General features: G+C 35.3%; 1 protein-coding gene across 1 annotated transcript in view; it reads left to right on the top strand.

Annotated features, from left to right (window-relative positions):
- Positions 1 to 18,034, top strand: part of LOC149805502 (exocyst complex component 5-like) — a 74,511-nt gene extending 56,477 nt beyond the window's left edge. Inside the window, exons 16-19 of the mRNA XM_089950100.1 lie at positions 5,374 to 5,482; positions 5,814 to 5,970; positions 7,615 to 7,775; positions 12,440 to 18,034. Coding sequence (XP_089806226.1) covers positions 5,374 to 5,482; positions 5,814 to 5,970; positions 7,615 to 7,775; positions 12,440 to 12,526 — 514 coding nt within the window. The 3' untranslated portion in view covers positions 12,527 to 18,034. The remainder of the gene's footprint in view (positions 1 to 5,373; positions 5,483 to 5,813; positions 5,971 to 7,614; positions 7,776 to 12,439) is intronic.
- The last annotated feature ends 288 nt before the right edge of the window (positions 18,035 to 18,322 follow it).

The raw sequence follows: 18,322 nt of genomic DNA, 5'->3' as shown, positions 1-18,322 counted from the left end.
TCCTTATTCCCTCCAGGGTAACCATGCTATATGTAGGATGATCAGTATTGTCTACTTCAAATACCTATTCTCCTAATTATGGTGTGATTGGGAAATGTATTCAAGGAAGAATTGACTTTTTTCATAAATTATGTTTCTCCAGAATGCTTGATTACATTACTATTATATCCTCCCATACATTCTTGCAGAGGGTTTTCATATTAATAAAGGTATCACTCAAGCAAAATTTGGTAAACAATGATAGCCACCTAGTTGTGGAGGGGTGGAGGTAAGGGTAGCGTTTGGAAGATTTTCTTCCCTTCATCTGTATGGAATAAGATAATATTTATTTAAGGTTGGCATGATTTAAAACAACAACACAACGTAAGCACTAATGAGCTTTTTACTGACATTATATGAAAAACAAGCATGATTTGCAAGGCATACAAACATAATACACCTTTCCCTTGATAACTTGCGCACAAATGGGTACACAAACATCAACTGCACAATAAGCGAGGACGTGTGTTACCAAGGAACCTGCAAAAATTTAAAAAATCTGCTTCAATATTGAGAAAACTGCGAGGGAGAGTTAGGGGATTGGGCTGTTTAATGACTGAATCCTTGTTTTACAATCTTGTTGATAATAATTGTTAATAATGCACTTTTTCTAATGAAGTTGTTCATTATTCCGTACAAATAACATTTATTTAAAAATAGCCAACATATGAAAGATCATTCCAAATGGTTTCATCAACAATAATGTGTATGTGAAAACAACTGTGTATTACGTCACTGCTTTTTGTTTTGTTAATAAGTATGGTTCCTGGACTGGTATTTAATAGCATCCTGCCAAATCAGGAGTCTGTTATAACATGTAAGTGAAAAAATCTGTGTATTATGTCACTGCTTTTTGTTTTGTTTATAAGTCTGGTTTCCTGAGTGGTATTTAATAGTATCCTGCCAAATCGGGAGTCTGTTAGCAGGGAACTAGACTGAATTATGTTGATACACCACCAAACAAGATTCCTTTTTTTTTTTAAAAACAAGCAACATTTAGTTTGTGAGACAATCGTCTACATCGAAACTCAATTTTTTGTTATGTTCAGTTAGTACATTTTTGATGTTGTGATTTCTTTGGAAGTAATAGTGAAACTTCTTATCATCCTTGAGGATATCTCTTAGTGCCTGTTCAGGAATTCTCTGAAACTCACATGCCCACAATGGTCCGTATCTGCGAAACCAAGCTGTTGCCTTGGTATCTTTGATCACAGTTATGAATGAGTCGGTTACTTTAAGGTAGTTTATGTCACATACACAATATTTTTAAGTGTTTGATTGATCTATGAAGTGAGTTCACCTGACATATGACCGAGGCCGCTAGATTTTATGTTTGTAGGATTTGTGTGCCTTTAAATTTTTCTTTTTAATCCACCTCCTTTATTTGATTCAAAAGACATAATTAATATGATAATACAAAGGAGGCCAGCTTTTAATTTAGTGCAACACTACAACAAATACTTCCGCAAATCAGTTATCAAAACACAGTCAGCACTTAAATTAGGTTCTCAGAGAAATGCTTGAGGACATATTAACTGTTGTGGTAGATTGACACATTTTATGTTTAAATAGACATTACATTTATAATGATTACAGCTAAGAGGAACTAAAAAAATAGAATTAAAACGCAAATTTCACTTAACAAAAATTATTTAATTAGTATTTAAGTATTAATGTACTGCCTACACTAGGCTTAAAGGTCACCGGACATACTGCAACATTTTTCTTTTTACGTCAGATTTGCATTACATAATTAAAAGTGATTATACTCACACAAAAAGAACAAAAAAATTATCAAGTGTAAAGAAGAAATAATAATTTAATTACTCGAAATAGAAGTATACAATGCTGTTACTTCGCCTTAGTCCCTACAGGATGAAGTACATACTTGTTGTCAAAAAATAAGACACTATAAACTATGGATAGGGAATATTTAGATGAAACCTATGTAAACTAATTTACTGTTCAGCCTTATATCGGTATGCGTGCACTATGCACTAGATTGTGTCGCTTTCAAAACTGTTCCATTGTTTCAATTTATTTTGAAAATTCCAATTAATACAGGTAAAAAGAATCAATGCTGGCTTCCCTGTGTCGGCGGACTTTATAAAAAAAAAGAAATTGGCACACTTAAAGAAACCAGAGGAACCAAACTGGACTTCCTTTTGTCAGCTGACTTCATAAGAAAAAAATTGGCACACTGAAAAGATACCAAAGTCAGTTTCCGGGGTTGGTTTGCACTTTGTAATAAAATAACCTATGTATTTGATATCCTGTCAGTAAGTTTAAACAATGAGTTTATTGCTCCCTGCCAGTTGTGTTTATCACCTAGGCTTCTATTTGTTTGCCATATTTAATCATAATTGATGTTTGCAGGGCAAATAGTATACACAAATAATAACTTGCTTTAATAATACTTTTGTAACCCATGCTACCAAAAAGATTGTCATTTGCACTCACATTGAATGTATTTTAAAATAATGATTTTTTATTTGCGAGATACTGTCTTATAGTTAACCTGGATACAATACAATCTGGGTCAGTTTGTAATACATAACTTATCATGCATAAATGGCAGGTTCCTTCAAGCAATTGGGTGATATTTTCATCTCATTTGTGATTTTGTTATTTGACATAAGCGATACACACTAAGGATGCATACGCAAGCCGGCATCCGCTACATATACAGAGTTCATGGATATATTTTTTGAAAAAAATTTTCACATGATGAGAAAAGAAGGAATATATGATAACAATGCAAGGTTAATTTCGTTCATTTTATTTTCAAACAAGTGTATGTTCATCAATTTTTTTTTGTTCTGGGTGGGTGGGAGGCACAAATTCAACATAAAATCATTTCCTTTCTAATTTGTACGGAATAATGGAGTAGATATGATTGACAGTATTGATCAGTAATGACATGCTTTCAGTTTATGCGTGCACACACTAAGACAACTTGAAAAATAAAAACAAACAATAAAACTAACTGGTAAGAGCTTCATATTGCAGCAACTAAATACTGACAAAATGCTAAACATTATTCTCTCTCTCTCTCATGTGTAATTGTGTATTGTATGCAGCAGTGTTACAACATGAAGCCTAAAATTAAGTATATTTGTAATAATATCTCATGTACATTACCCTTAGCAAAATGTATATATATTATGTAGAATATTATCTATTAAGTATTATTGTTTTATAAATGATTATTGATAATTTGACCGGAAGATTTAAATTGAGAATGTCGTTGTGCAGATGCATATATTTTTTAGCATAACAAATGTATATAAAATTTTTAATTAGAACAAGCAAGATATGTCAGTTTGTGTTTTCTCTCATAAATATGTACATTATGAAGTATGATTATTATCTTTCAAAGAATGTCAAACTACTGATTGTTTACAGAGATTGCCGAATAATTTTTTCATTTAAAAAAGCAAAGTTTTAAGTCTAATTAAACATTTTTATGGTGTGCATACATAACCAATGCGTTTTGTTTATAACTATAATAATATCACATGTTTGTACAATATAGGTGGCCAGTGACATTTAAGAAACATTTTCATTGATTGAAATTTCTTTGAATATTTTTAATTATGGTGTACCTAGAATGTGGTCTGGAAAGAAAATGTAACCACTTATATGACTTCTTATGAAAAGTTGATAATTTCAAAATGTTGATTAAAATTTTGAGTTTCTATCTACTGTTTTTGACTATAAAATGAGTGATATATCAGTGTTTCAGTTAACAATTTTGATCGCAATTTTCTTCAAGTTTTAAGAAATAGGGATCATTTTTTTTGTATTTACTGTTTTTCTTTAATGATCCACGCCTGACCCTGCACTATAAGTGGGTTCGTGAGTTATTGAGGAAGTGGTGTAAATAGATAAAATTTGACAAAACACAGTGCATGACTTAAAACGAGGGCAAACAAAGCATTTTAATGGGCATTTAAAAGTGAGTTTAGTAACTGGATAAATTAAAACCACAATTTAAGATAATATAGATGGGAAAGATACATTTTTTGTTTTTCTGTAATTTCTACCATGAACTTGATCTGAACTTGATCTGGTAAGTATTCTTAGCAAAACCAGAATATGGTTTTTGTTAGAGTTATAGCCCTTTTTGTCTTGTACCTTAATTTTGTTAACTAGTCTTTGATTGATTAACATGAAACTTGGTAAATGATATATCATCACCTGAAGTTTTGCATATTTATAAATAATGTTTATTCCTGGAATTTTGGCATTTTTGTGTTGTAGTTTACAACAGTATGATATCACATCATTAGTGTAACCAATCCCACCATTTCTGATGGATTGCCTTTTGATAGATTGCCATGAAAAGTAAATAGTATGGACATCACTGGAAGTTATGCATATTGTCAGATAACCATGACTCCTACCATTCTTTTTAAAGTTACTGACTTTTGTGTATTTTAGCTCAATTTAGTACATGGCACAATCATGTTAATACAACTATTCCTGCTGTTTTTGATGAATTGCCTTGAAACTTGGTCAATATTTTGGTTATGTGCATGTCAAGAAATCATCTTGGTCCTACAATTTTTGTTATAGTTGTTGCCCTTGTTGTATTGTATCTTAATGCAGTGTATAACACTATATCTCTAGGGCAATTAGTCCCAGTTTGTCATGGATTTCCATGAAATACGGTAAATATTATGGTCATTACATGAAGATGTGCATGTTAACAAATCACTTTGCTCCTGCAATTCTTGCTGAAGTTATGGTCCATTTTGCCCTTTAATTTGAATTCATTATTAGATAGAATCATGTGAACACAACCTGCCTAACATTTTTTTTATGGATTATTGTGAAACTTTGTACATATTATGTTCATCATTTAAAGATGCACATATTGCTACATTTTTTACTCCTTGGTTTTTTTTGTAAGAGTTATTGCCCTTTTTGACTTACAGCTGTCTGCAGCATCAGACAGAATTTTTTGGATTCATCCACTCTTGCAGATTTTTTGTGTGGATTGCTGAGAGTTATGCCCTTTATAAACTTTATACTCATCTCCATCTTTGGGTAGGAGTGGAGTGCAGCATGAGTATATTTGTGTGAGCAAATTGCTCCCTATTCCACCTCTTGATTATGCGTATTAGCCATAGTGAGCAAAAACCAATTTATTACATTCTACAATATCATTGAATTAATTACTCTTCCCAAAAGTAAGTAATCATGATTGTAGTAAAAATGTATAAAATGAATTGTAATTTTATAAGTTACATTGACTCCCAGTTCTGGTCAGTAATTCAGCCATAAACCTTGCACTGTATTTCTATTATTTTTTGCACTTTTTCTCTTCAGGGTAATAACTTCCATAACTGGCTGGGTGAAGAACATCCTGGCTAGTGAACAGAAGAAGACTGACTTTAAGCCAGAAGAAAGTGCTGCCATCATGCCTTCAGGAACTTCCGTATGTATTGATCTAATAACAACCACTAAAACAAAGTAAAAATTGTTATGTCTCTTGACATCCATTAAAAACAATAAACAAAAAATGATTTAGTATTTAAGGAAATAAGAAATATGACTGTGTCCATGATTCAGTAAGAATTGTGGTCATTCTCTTTTATCCATCCACTTTTACTATGTCAAATCAACTTCATACATCATTAGCCTCTATACCTATTAATTGACAATTATATTAGCTTTTCACATGTATTTAACCGTTGGTTGTACTTTACCGCATATGTCAATTTCATATTATTATGAGTATGGATACAGTTAAGCTGACAATTTTTCAGGCTTGTGCCAAGGTGGTGAAGTTTCTGACAGAACAACATCAGTCAATCAGGACTAACCTTGATGGGAAGAACGTGGAAGTAGTTCTGTTTGAAATGGGGACACGGCTACACCGTGTGATTTATGAACATCTTCTGCAGTTCGTGTACAACTCTCTTGGTATGTTGATCCAGTATTCATAAACAGGCATCAGTTTTAGATAAGACCTTTTGAAGGTATCACCTGCCATACCAAATGATAAAACAGAAGAATCACCATTACATAAGACTGCTTTATGGGATCACATACTGTACTAGACAGTGTTACATAGGCAATATCTTTAGATATGACCAATTTCTGGTAGGCATCACCTTTAAATAAGATCACTTTTTGGTAGGCATCACCTTTAAATAAGACCACTTTCTGGTAAGCATCACCTTTTGAATAAGACCACTTTCTGGTAGGCATCACCTTTAAATAAGACCACTTTCTGGTAGGCATCACCTTTAAATAAGACCACTTTCTGGTAGGCATCACCTTTAAATAAGACCACTTTCTGGTAGGCATCACCTTTAAATAAGACCACTTTCTGGTAGGCATCACCTTTTGAATAAGACTACTTTCTGATAAGCATCACCTTTTGAATAAGACTACTTTCTGATATGTATCACTTTTTAAATAAGACAACTTTTTGGTAGGCATCACTTTTTAAATAAGACCATTTTATGATATCACATATGGTGGAAGATAGTGAGACATATAGTCATCACTTTCTGACAACAGAGACATTGTTGTCAGCATTCAGATTTTAGAAGATTTTATGTTTCAAGTTTTGAAAGTATACATTTTTCCCACTATCTGTCACAAATGTTATATATTTTTCCCACTATCTGTCACAATTGTTATACATTTTTCCCACCATCCACCTGTCACAGTTGTTACACATTTTTCCCACCATCCATCTGTTAAAATTGCCATACATTATCCCCACCATCCATCTGTCACAATTGTTATACATTTTCCCCACTATCTGTCACAATTGTTACATGTTTTTCCCACTATCTGTCACAATTGTTATATGTTTTTCCCACCATCCACCTGTCACAGTTGTTATACATTTTTCCCACCATCCATCTGTTACAGTTGTTATACATTTTCCCCATTATCCATCTGTCACAGTTGTTATACACTTTTCCCATTATCCATGTGTCACAATTTGTTATGTTTTTCATTTTGGACAGTGTTCAGGCATTTTTGTGGGCCATCTATGTTCCATGAATACATTTCTGCTAATGGCACTGAAAATGATTACAACTTTGCAGAATACCAGTGATGCCAGTACATATAGCTAAATTTTGGCAAGGAATGGTGTAAGTCATTGCTGTTGTCTGTGCAGAAAATACAGCTTTGGTAATGACAATGTTCAGAAGTATGTATCTGTCTTGTATCCAGTTCTGACTTAATTTGTGGAGGGGCCCTGGGTGGCCGAATGGTCGAAAGTGCTTTGTCTTTGCTGATAACTGCCATCTCACCTCTGTCCACATTGGTTTAAATATATGGCTCAGCCAATGTGGGTATGTGAGAAAACTTGCCACTAGCTTCCTGTGGGTCAGTGATTCTTACTCCACCAGTTATACTGGCCAATGTTTATAGCCTATTATGACTTTTTAAAAATGGTGATTAAACCCACAACAAGAACAGCAATCAGAACATGAGAGAGTTCAAGTTTTACATGGCCAGGGGATGTGAGAGACAGAAAGCAAGACGATGAAGTTGAAAAGTTATTATATCATTAGTACAAGTCTATTATTTATTATCTTTCAGGGGCCATGCTAGTTATCTGCGATGTAAATGAATACAGGAAGTGTGTGAAGGATTTTAAGATACCTCTTGTCTACCAGCTTTTCGAAAAACTTCATGCCCTGTGTAACCTGTTAGTTGTTGTTCCTGAAAATCTCAAGCAAGTTTGCAGTGGAGAACAACTGGTGAGAAACAGATTGATTCTTTTTTTGGTATAGGATTCATCACTTCTCATGACTTGAAACAGCCTTGAAACTTTTAAACCCAGTTTAATGACCAGAACTGAGAAAAGTAAAATATATTTATAGAAACATTATTGATGAAATATAGACTTCTTGTTATGATTTTATTGTTATACTGCAATTAAAAATATCCAGGACATTGTTCACTAGGTATGTAATCCTTTTATTTGTACTGTATCAGCAATCAAATTTAAACTAATATTCTAATTGTAATTTAGTTGCATTTGAATTGCATTTGAATTTCTTTTACAGTCCTACCCACTTATATTGATATCACTTATGTCAACAAGCCATCTATGTCGACAAAACTGGAAAGTACTGTACCCATGGTGTATTGTTACTACCAAGTTTATAATGCTTATGTTGGCATCAAGATAAAAGAATAAACATATATAAAGCAATGGAATCTGATTAATTGTTGCATTTTCCAAAGTGATTGGAACATGATTATTGTAATGTGAATGTTTCCTTTCTGCAGTGGAAAAAAAAGTAACTTTATGGTCATGTTTGCTACCAGTTAAATGTGAAATAAATTTCCAATCTTTCGATACTATAGATACCTGGCTGTCAAGTTAATGGGACATCTCACAAGAATGTTCGTGAAAATTTTATTTTGTTCATATGTTTTTATTTACCTATGAATAGCCTCATCCCCTTGGTTGCCTCAGCACAATGATAGTTATCTCTGGAAGACCAAAATCTAATTTAAGTACATGTGCATGTAGCATGTAAACAAAAACTAAACAGCCACTTGCTACTGATGACAGTGAATATCATAGTGAATTGTCTAGTGACACGTCTTTGTTGACAATGGGATATAGATCAAATGAGGACACCATTTTTCGTGCTGTAATAAACATATTGTTTTATAGTCTAGCTAATCATAAAATCAAGCATAACAGTGTGAGATGAAACAAAACTGTACAGATATTTCATTGATTGGGATGAAAAGTATGCCTTGATATCATGATAGGAGTATCATGTACATTTAACTGTCACTGGTTGGTACTGTTGATTTGTGGAAATTTGTTGCAAATTTGAGACAAGGTAAATGTATCAGTATCAATCTGGAGGTGGGTGCTTAATTATGGATTAAATTAAAGAACAGTAACTCATTTAATTTTAGTTAAATTAAGATTATATATATATATATCTTGGTAGTCTCTCGAGCAGAGGAAGACAACTTTTGCGATCTTATAGACAGTGGATGCACATGCTGCTTCAGAGTCCAAATATCTATGCACAAAGGCAGTTGCAGGTGGGGCATTTGACACCAATGGATGGGGGTGGCTGGGATACAGCTCTGTCATGTCTGTCATGAACTGCAGCAAGATGCTGGCAGCAATCAACAGGCTTTTCTTTTCAGGGCTCACCAGTGGCTTCTGTTTGAGGCAGCGAGCTCAAGCTGGTGGGGTTGAAGGTCTGTCCATTTCATGTGCATCTTGAGATTGTCTTTGTACCTCTTGCTAGAGCAGCTTTGGCTTTGTTTGCCCTGGGCTAGCTCACCAAAGAACAGCTGCTTTGTGATTCTGATCCATGTGGATGACATAGCCAGCCCAACAAACCTTTGCCTGGATTAGTTTGGCTTTGATGCTTGTTGTGTTGGCTCTATCAAGGACTTCCTGGTTGATGATTCGGTCCTGCCACTTGATCTGCATGATGGATCTAAGGGAGTGCTGGTAGAATTGTTCCATCTGACTGATATGCTTTCGGTAGACAGTCCACATTCACAGCCATACAAGAGAGATGTGAGGACAACTGCAATGTACACTTTATCTTTGTTGACAGGCATATGTCCTTGTGCTGCAAGTCCTTGGTTCGGAGTCATCTGAGTGCTTGACTGGCTGTTTGGATCCTCGCAGTGATCTCTTTGTCCAGGGAGCCATCACTGGATGCTGTGGTTGGTCATGCATTGGCTGTTGGGTATTTGGTCAAGAACAGATTGACTGACCAATTAGGGCAGGTTTAGGAGCTGACTGAAATGTTCTTTAAATATGTCCTTAATGCCAGCCTTGTCCTTTTCTAGTGTACTGTCATCTGCAGCAAGCAAGGGGTCCGAGCCAGACTTTGAAGGGCTGAAGATTGACTTGATGGCATTGTAGAACTCTTTAGAGTTGTTAGTGTCGGCATAGCATTGCATTTCATCAGCTTTGCTTTCCCACCAATGGTCATGCATCTTGCAGATTTCTCTGTGAGCCTCAACTTGATAGGATTTGAAGCAGTTTTTTTCAGGATGGAGTTTGTATCATTCTGCCAGTCCATAAATGCATTGTTCTTTCTGGCAAGCATATTCAATGGCACCATTGTTCCCATCGAACCATTCTTGATGGATTCGATTCTTGGGGCCCAGCATTGCCATAGCTATTTCTCTTATCATGGCCCTGAGTTTGTTCCATTTCTCAGAGGCATTTCCATGTATAGGTCCATTGGAGGACAGCTTGTCATCTAGGCTCTTCAGGAAATTTAGCTGGGTAGAAGGCTGCTGGAGTTTGACAATGTTGAAGGCTGTGTGCACAAGCTTAGGATGCCTTGGGTGATATGGAGCAATGTGCAGCTTTAGGGTAGTTTGGACAAGTCTGTGGTCTGTCCAGCATTCCGCTCCTCGTATGATCTTGGTGATGAGGACATCCTGGGCATCGTACTGGCAAGCTATTACATAGTTGATTAAGTGCCATTGGTGAGATGTGAGGTGCATCCAGGTGTTCTTGTGTTTGCTCGCCAGTATGAACATTCAGTTTGTGATTAGCAGGTCAAATTCTGTGCATTTGCCGAGTAGGAACAGTCCATTGTTGTTCATCTTGCCAACACTGTGCTTTCCAAGCAGACCATTTCATTGACCATAATCGCAGCCAACACGGGTGTTGAAGTCCCCCAGTAGTATGATCTTGTTATCAGCTGGAACTGAGGTAAATACAGAATTGAGGTCCGTATAGAACTGCTCAATGGTTTCCGCTGGGCTCGAGAGGGTGGGGGTACTCGTGTGTAGCAGACACACTCGCATGATGACCTAGTAATCAATTCTCATGTATCTACACAGTATTTTCGGATTCCTGTATAGTGCATATAATACCGATTGAGTAACATCATTTTTGGTGATGTGTGCTTTGTCGTGAGGGAACCCGCAGACCTGGGTTTGAATCTCTGTTGAGTATGAATTGAAAATTCTCTAACCTGTATGATAGTATTATATATATATATATATATATATATATATACATACAGTGGAACCTGGTTAATCCGGACTCCGTTTATCCGGAAACCTCGCTATCCGGACATAATTCAACGGGAACAAAATTAGCAACAATAACAGCTGTAAAATACGACTAATAGAAATGACTGCATTTCATTAGTTTACCGTAACGTGAGATATCAGTTTGTATTCGTTGTACATTTTACATATATTATGGCGACACCATCAAGCAAGCGTAGATGAGTAGAGATACCGGCCAGCATAAAAAAGATTTGCCAGCACAAAGATCACCCAAAAGCTACCATTCAAGGTATACACCAGCATATTATGGCTTATTCATCCTTAGTCATTGGCATGTTGACAGTTGCGGACATCATAAAAAAAACATGGGCAAATGATTTTCCATACCTGCTGACTCAGCAGACCTAACTCGCGCTTGCCACGCCAAATATCAACAAGTCGATGATGCCCGTCTTCTTGTGGTTCTCAGACATGTGGACCCACCATGATGCCGTCACCGATGAAATGCTCATTGCCAAGGCAAAGATACTCGGAGACCAACTCGACATCACTGACTTTGCCTATTCTTGTGGTTGGCTACAAAACTCCAAGAATCGGCGGGGCATCAAAATCAAATTGTATGAGGGAGAAGCAGAGAGTGTTGACATGAACAAAGTGTTCATTGTCTAAACTTATATTTACTGTACATGTATGTATAATCGCATGTTATAATAATAATATGAAATAAACACACGTCAGTAGAAGTATTCATTAATTTATTTCAACCATTATTGAATACAGTACAATTACAGCTAGCATATACATGTACATGTATACGGTGTGATGACATCGTAAAATAAAAATGTGCATGATTCAATTATCCGGAAAGCTCGTCAATCCGGACATATTCACTGGGAATGAATGTGTCCGGATTAACGAGGCTCCACTGTATATATATATATATATATATATATATATATATATATATATATATATATATATATATATATATATATATATATAAAAACAAACACACACACACACACAGATAAATATTGATCTCTTTAATACAAAACGTTTGATCATTATTATGTCAATCTGAAGGTCAGTTTACCCTTGTGCCTTTAACTCGATCTTATACAGGCCTACAGTGTATACTCACTTATAAGTCAAGTCAGATTGTAACCGACAAAGATAACCGACAAAGATCCTGATCTATCATGGCATAATTCGCCTACAGATTAATGTTGATCTAGTTTGGTTTACTTACTACTCCTGACAAACTGCACAGACACAGCACCGCCAGCACATTATGTGATGGCAGATCTGGGTGTGTGCAGTTTGCAGTATATAGGGTATGTACATTTTATACCAGATTTGTTCAGAAGTACAATTTATTATTTCCTTTTATTTCCAGGCTGGGTTGGACAAGAGTGTCTTGTTGTCATTTATTCAGCTTAGAGCAGATTACAAGAGTGCTAAGCTTTCCACAATGCTGAAATAAGGACTTACAGTGCTGAAATAAGGACTTACAGTGCTGAAATAAGGACTTTAGCAAATTGTATGAACTGCAACTAAAGGATAGTAATCATTATCCCGACTGTTTGCTACTCTCAACAATCTTATTTGCATAAACAAGGAGTCACTTAAGTTTAGGTGCACCTCAAACCTTGTACCAGATGTTTTTATGATATTCTTCATTGGTTTAATTTTGATGCTGTTGAAGAATAATAAGAAAGGATATGGAGATTCCATAAATATAGCTTCTTAGCATGTGCTTTATCTTTGTATGTGCATGCCTATAAGTTTTAATGACCATGTACTTTAAAATCCTAGCTAATTAATACGAGTATTATTTTCATTCCAGTAATTGAGCTGTCCAAACGTTAAAACTCCAATCAGGCTTTCTGAGTTAAATACATGATGATGCATAAAATATGGCATCAGGATTTTAATTCTAATTAAATATTTTCAGAAAATGAAAAAGATGGAGAAAAATTGGAGTAGAAGAAAATGGCTTTAAGACTTATCCTGTATATACTTGTGTATAGGTGGGGTCCAACTACAAACAACATGAAAAGTAATTTTCTATTGTGTAATGCACTGGTAGATTTGGATATGTGTGGTTTATTCTACTTATTAGACCTAACATACTTCAAACCAGATCTGCCAGGTTATGGCAGATCTGAGACTGTAGTTAGATCCAAGTTATTATATAAAATTATGTATATAGTAAATCTTATTGTTGTTGGTATAATATAATGATCAAAAACAAATTGATACTTTCATCATTAAGGAAACTTACCCTTTGATGGCTAAATTAGAACTATCCTCATAAATATATTTTGTACTTATCATGACAATATTTGTGGGAGTGTGTGAACTAAAGGAGCAGATGTCATTTATCATAAGTATAAAACATATGTGTTGGTGGTTTGTTGCTTAAAGTTTGTCAGTGTCACATGCATTCACATATTAAATGGGAAATAAATCAGGTGCATTTGACTATTGGACCACTGGTAAATCGACCTATCAAGAGCTTATCAATCATTTATCACTTATTGATATCCAGTTGGACTACTGACAAATTGACCTATCAAGAACTTGCCAATCACTTTTCACTTATTGATAATCCAATTTGACTACTGACATATTGATCTGTCAAGAGCTTGTCAGTTATTTATCATTTATTGATTATCCAATTGGACTACTGACAAATCATGTCATAAGCTGCATTGGAATAATCAGGTAATAAAATTTATCATTACTCTTTTCCCCAAGGTCATGATAGATTAAACTTGCCAACATCGGCATCTTTTATTGTTGACCCATACATTAGTGGGAAGCGATACATAGCTGTCACTTTTCCAACTGGTGCTAGCAGCATCAATGGTTTGTTAAGGTTTTGGTTCAAGGTTTTTAATTGCTTATATTTTCAAAACTCCTTTATGTACTGTCCACATAGGAGGGATGAATCATTCTGAATCTAAGACAATTTATTCAGTGACATGCACACTTCACTGACCTTGGTGGTCAAGGGCCATAACAGAAAATTTGCAAAATTATTTTAAATGCTTTAAAATTGTTTATATTTCCTAAACCCCTCGATGGCTTTTCTCTACATTTTCAAAGAATGATTTTAAAGCTGTAGCAAATCACTCTGCAGTGTGCTTGCTAAACCTTTAGACCTTGGGGTCAAGGTCACATGTTTCACAACAATGGTTTGTTTTTTGGTTCAACATTCAGGCCATGATCTTGTTATAAAATATAAACAAATTCAGACTGCTATGACATTTCCAATTTGCCACTTTAAGCTATAACTGCTAATGAGTACAATCTTCCAGGTGCAATGTTTTACAACAAATTATTGATTTTAAAGAAATCTATACATTTCTATGTATGAAGAACATATGGATAAATTATTGTAATTGCTTCAGAGGACACATTTTGTCATCAAAAGTATACATACATAGTTTTGTGGAGGGTCCTTAGTGGCAGATCCAGGTTCTCATTCTGCCATGCCCAGAATGAAGGGTTCAGATCCAGGTCCTCATCCTGCCATGCCCATAATGAAGGGTTCATATCCAGGTCCTCATTCTGGCATGCCTAGAATGAAGGTTTCAGATCCAGGTCCTCATCCTGCCATGCCCATAATGATGGGTTCAGAACGAGATTCTCATTCTGGCATGCCTAGAATGAAGGGTTCAGATCCAGGTCCTCATCCTGCTATGCCCATAATGAAGGGTTCAGATCCAGGTCCTCATTCTGGCATGCCTAGAATGAAGGGTTCAGATCCAGGTCCTCATCCTGCCATGCCCATAATGAAGGGTTCAGATCCAGGTTCTCATTCTGCCATGCCCATAATGAAGGGTTCAGATCCAGGTTTTCATTCTGCCATGCCCATAATGAAGGGTTCAGATTTAGGTCCTCATTCTGCCATGCCCAGAATGAAATATTCAGATCCAGGTCCTCGTTCTTCCATGCTCTGAATGAAGGGCTTAGTCCTACAAGTAAAGAAAGTTGATCCCAATTATTTTTTAGATTTGAATGATCGGTTAATATTACGAATAGATACAGACGTCTTGTTAATTGGTATGCATCTTTGATTAGGTTTGCAAGGTAGAGTTGGTTTTATTGGATTATTTTCTGTCCTATATATTTAGGATCTTAATGATTTATAGGTGAACTGTTAGCCAAAAATTTGCATAAGACTTTAAACAATATCAGTTAAATGAAACTCGATTCAGGTGGTGGTCAGAACTATGATTTAATTCCAACTGCATAAGAATAAACAATTATCAACTTAACTGAGTACTTTTCCATCTTTGTACCAAATTCAGTATTTAAAAAAGCAAAAGTGAAATCAAATTATTCTTTTCAAATGTTTTTTCAAGCCCAGCACAATTGAAACTTCAAAATCGGTGAGTTTTCATATATATTTAATCAAAATATTTCAACTTACCCATCCTAATCACATTGTCTGTACCATCTTTAGCTTCAGCAAAAATATCTATATGCCTGTCTTTATTATATATGTACCTTTTTATTGGCCTACCTGTATTTATTTAATGTAATGTTTCCTCTCTGTGTGTGTGAGTGTGCATAAGAGTGGCCATCTGATCTAGATGACTGCTTCATACAGGTGTTCAGTAATTTAAGGTCCACAGTAACTGTTAAAAACAAGTGATTGCCACCATCGTTATTTATATGTAAGCCATACCCTACTGGGAAGTGTTGCCATAATGTGCCAGAAGATCAGGATCTATGCTGTTCTTTCTAAAATAATAATTTGCAAGCATTGTAGACATTGCTGTAGGTGGCAGATCTGGGTCTGTGTTGTTTATTATATGATTTCAAGTGAATATGGTAGACATTGCTGTGAGTGGCAGATGTGGCTGTGTTCATTCTAATATCATTTAGACCTTGATGTGCAATAGCAAAAATGAGTCTGTGATGCCTGCAGATGGTTGCACTTTATTTGATGTGAAAAACATGTAACTTTGCTTGCAAGTTTGAGTGTATTGGATGTGATAAATGCAACTATATGTGAGTGCTTATATCCACTGAAATTGATGAAGCAAGTTGAATAATTTTCAGTTTCCACTTCATAAGTTTAGTAGGGGCCCCGAGTGGTCTAAAGCGCTCACCATTCCGGACCACTGCCATCCTACCTCTGTCTGTGTGGATTCGAGTCCAAGGCTCGGCTAGCATGGGTACGTGGGAAAGCCTGCCAGTAGCTTCTCGTGGGTCGGTGGTTCTTCCCTGGGTTTTCCAGGGTTCTTCCTCCAACAGTTATGCTGGCTGCCATGTATAGCCTATCTTGTGCTGAAAAATGGTGTTAAACCCTAGAACAACATAAGTTTAGTTTGCTTTTGTGTTTTTTTCACAAGTCTCGTATGTGCCTTATCCATGGGGACAGGCAGAAACCAATTGATTTTAGTATGCTAGATTCAAGGTCAAGGTCACTGTAGCAGAAAATGTGATTTTCCCTACTGCTTCACAAGTAAAGTTTCCTTGGACAAATTTTCATTAACCTCCATAGGTAGACTACATTTGGATGGCCAGCTCAAATCTGATTTTGAGGTAGATATATGTAGGTCAAGGACACTGGAGGTGATATAACTATTTTGACTTCAGTCCAATAAGACAGGTTTCCTGGAAATAGTCTACACTTTCGCAAAGATACTTCCCTGTTGTTTTTTTTTAAATTCAGTCCACAGGACAACAGTCAAGGTCAATGTAGTTGAAAGTTTAATTATGGCTTTCACATAATAATAACTCCAATTTCTTCTGCTTTACTGTTTATCAACTTCATAATGTTTCACTTGATGAAGTGCAGCTAACTGTTGACTGTTTGATTAACAATTGAAAGGGTTAGGGTTGAAAGCTGAAGATCACTTGATGTGAAATTAAATTCTTGATCCTGCATAATAACTCAACTTAACATGGACTCTGTTTTCTTGAACCCCCACAGATATACTACACTTGGTTATAACAGCTCCTAAGCGATTCTGGGGGCTGATAGGCCTAAGGTCAAAATTGCTGGTAATGAAATTGCAATTTTTTTACATGCACACACAGACACACACACACACACACACCATTACAGACAAAGGTCATTAGAGGTAAGATTACATTTTACATTTGTAATATAGCCACAGCCAGTCATGGGAATCAACCATTCTACTAATGGATGTTTTATATGCTGTAAATGTGGGCAAGTTTTATAGTTCCCTTGACCAGTATTGCAAAGGGGGAAAAACTTATGAGATTCATTGTGAGAGTCACAGAAATATGTGATTCCACATTGCATAATAGTGAGAGACCCTTACATTTGTAATTAATTTTGATAATGCAGTAAAACCCATTCCTTTTAACAACTCTTTAAATCTGGCCAATCCCTAATTGGTACTACATTACAGTTACTGGTGCAGTATATTTTATGAGAGAGCAGTGTTATATTCGGCAACCTTCAGAAGCAGACCCTTGTGTATCAGGGTTGATATGTCATTATCAGAAGCTTCAATGTAATTTTATCACATATTAATAACAGCTATTATCACTTATTTGCTGTCAATTTACCTGTAATTAATTTTGTGTTCTTTTCTTCACATTTCTCAGAAAAGTTATTTACTCGCCAACAGTCCCAAATTGCAACCTGTAAAGGTTATTTACAATTTACTTGATTTATTTCATAAATTAGAACATATTTAACTTTGTTTAGGGCACTTCCTCATCAAGGCCAGTTTCTGTAAGCCTGTTTTGTGACCCCTGTAGACATGTTTGACTGAACCTTCTACTAAACAGGTGGGCAAACAGAATTCGTATATATAAATAAGTATGGTAATATTAACAAAAAGAAACATAAATGTTGCTTTATTGTTGGATTCTTTGTGTTTGAATTTAATAACATAACTTTGTCTTTGTACTGTGCAATAATTTTTTTTTATTAATTTCATGTATTGTTGTGTAAATCCCTGAAAATTAAATAATTGCTACAATTCAACAAGAATTTGTTTTTGTCATATTTATTTATTTTTTCACTTTACCAGATGTGCTATTTAAATGCTTGATACTGAACCCTGTTTCCTTTTGAGTCTTAGGAATAAACCTGCTAAATCCAAAAATCACACCTTAAACATTATGTTCAGTTTGTTGAACAGCAAATTCTAAGCAGCATGCCATGAAAAGAATAGTTCTGTCACATACATTTTAGAAATATTAACTGCAAAGATATTGGCTTAATATTTGGGATACCAGTATATCTGTAATTATTCTAGTTTAGCTGGTTTAAATGCAT

Source organism: Sinohyriopsis cumingii, chromosome 2 (genome assembly GCF_028554795.1).
Source record: "Sinohyriopsis cumingii isolate HCF-2022 chromosome 2, ASM2855479v2, whole genome shotgun sequence".
In the NCBI taxonomy this organism is placed as follows: domain Eukaryota; kingdom Metazoa; phylum Mollusca; class Bivalvia; order Unionida; family Unionidae; genus Sinohyriopsis; species Sinohyriopsis cumingii.
Note: the sequence above shows the minus strand (reverse complement) of the source record. Positions and strands in the feature narration are given on the sequence as shown.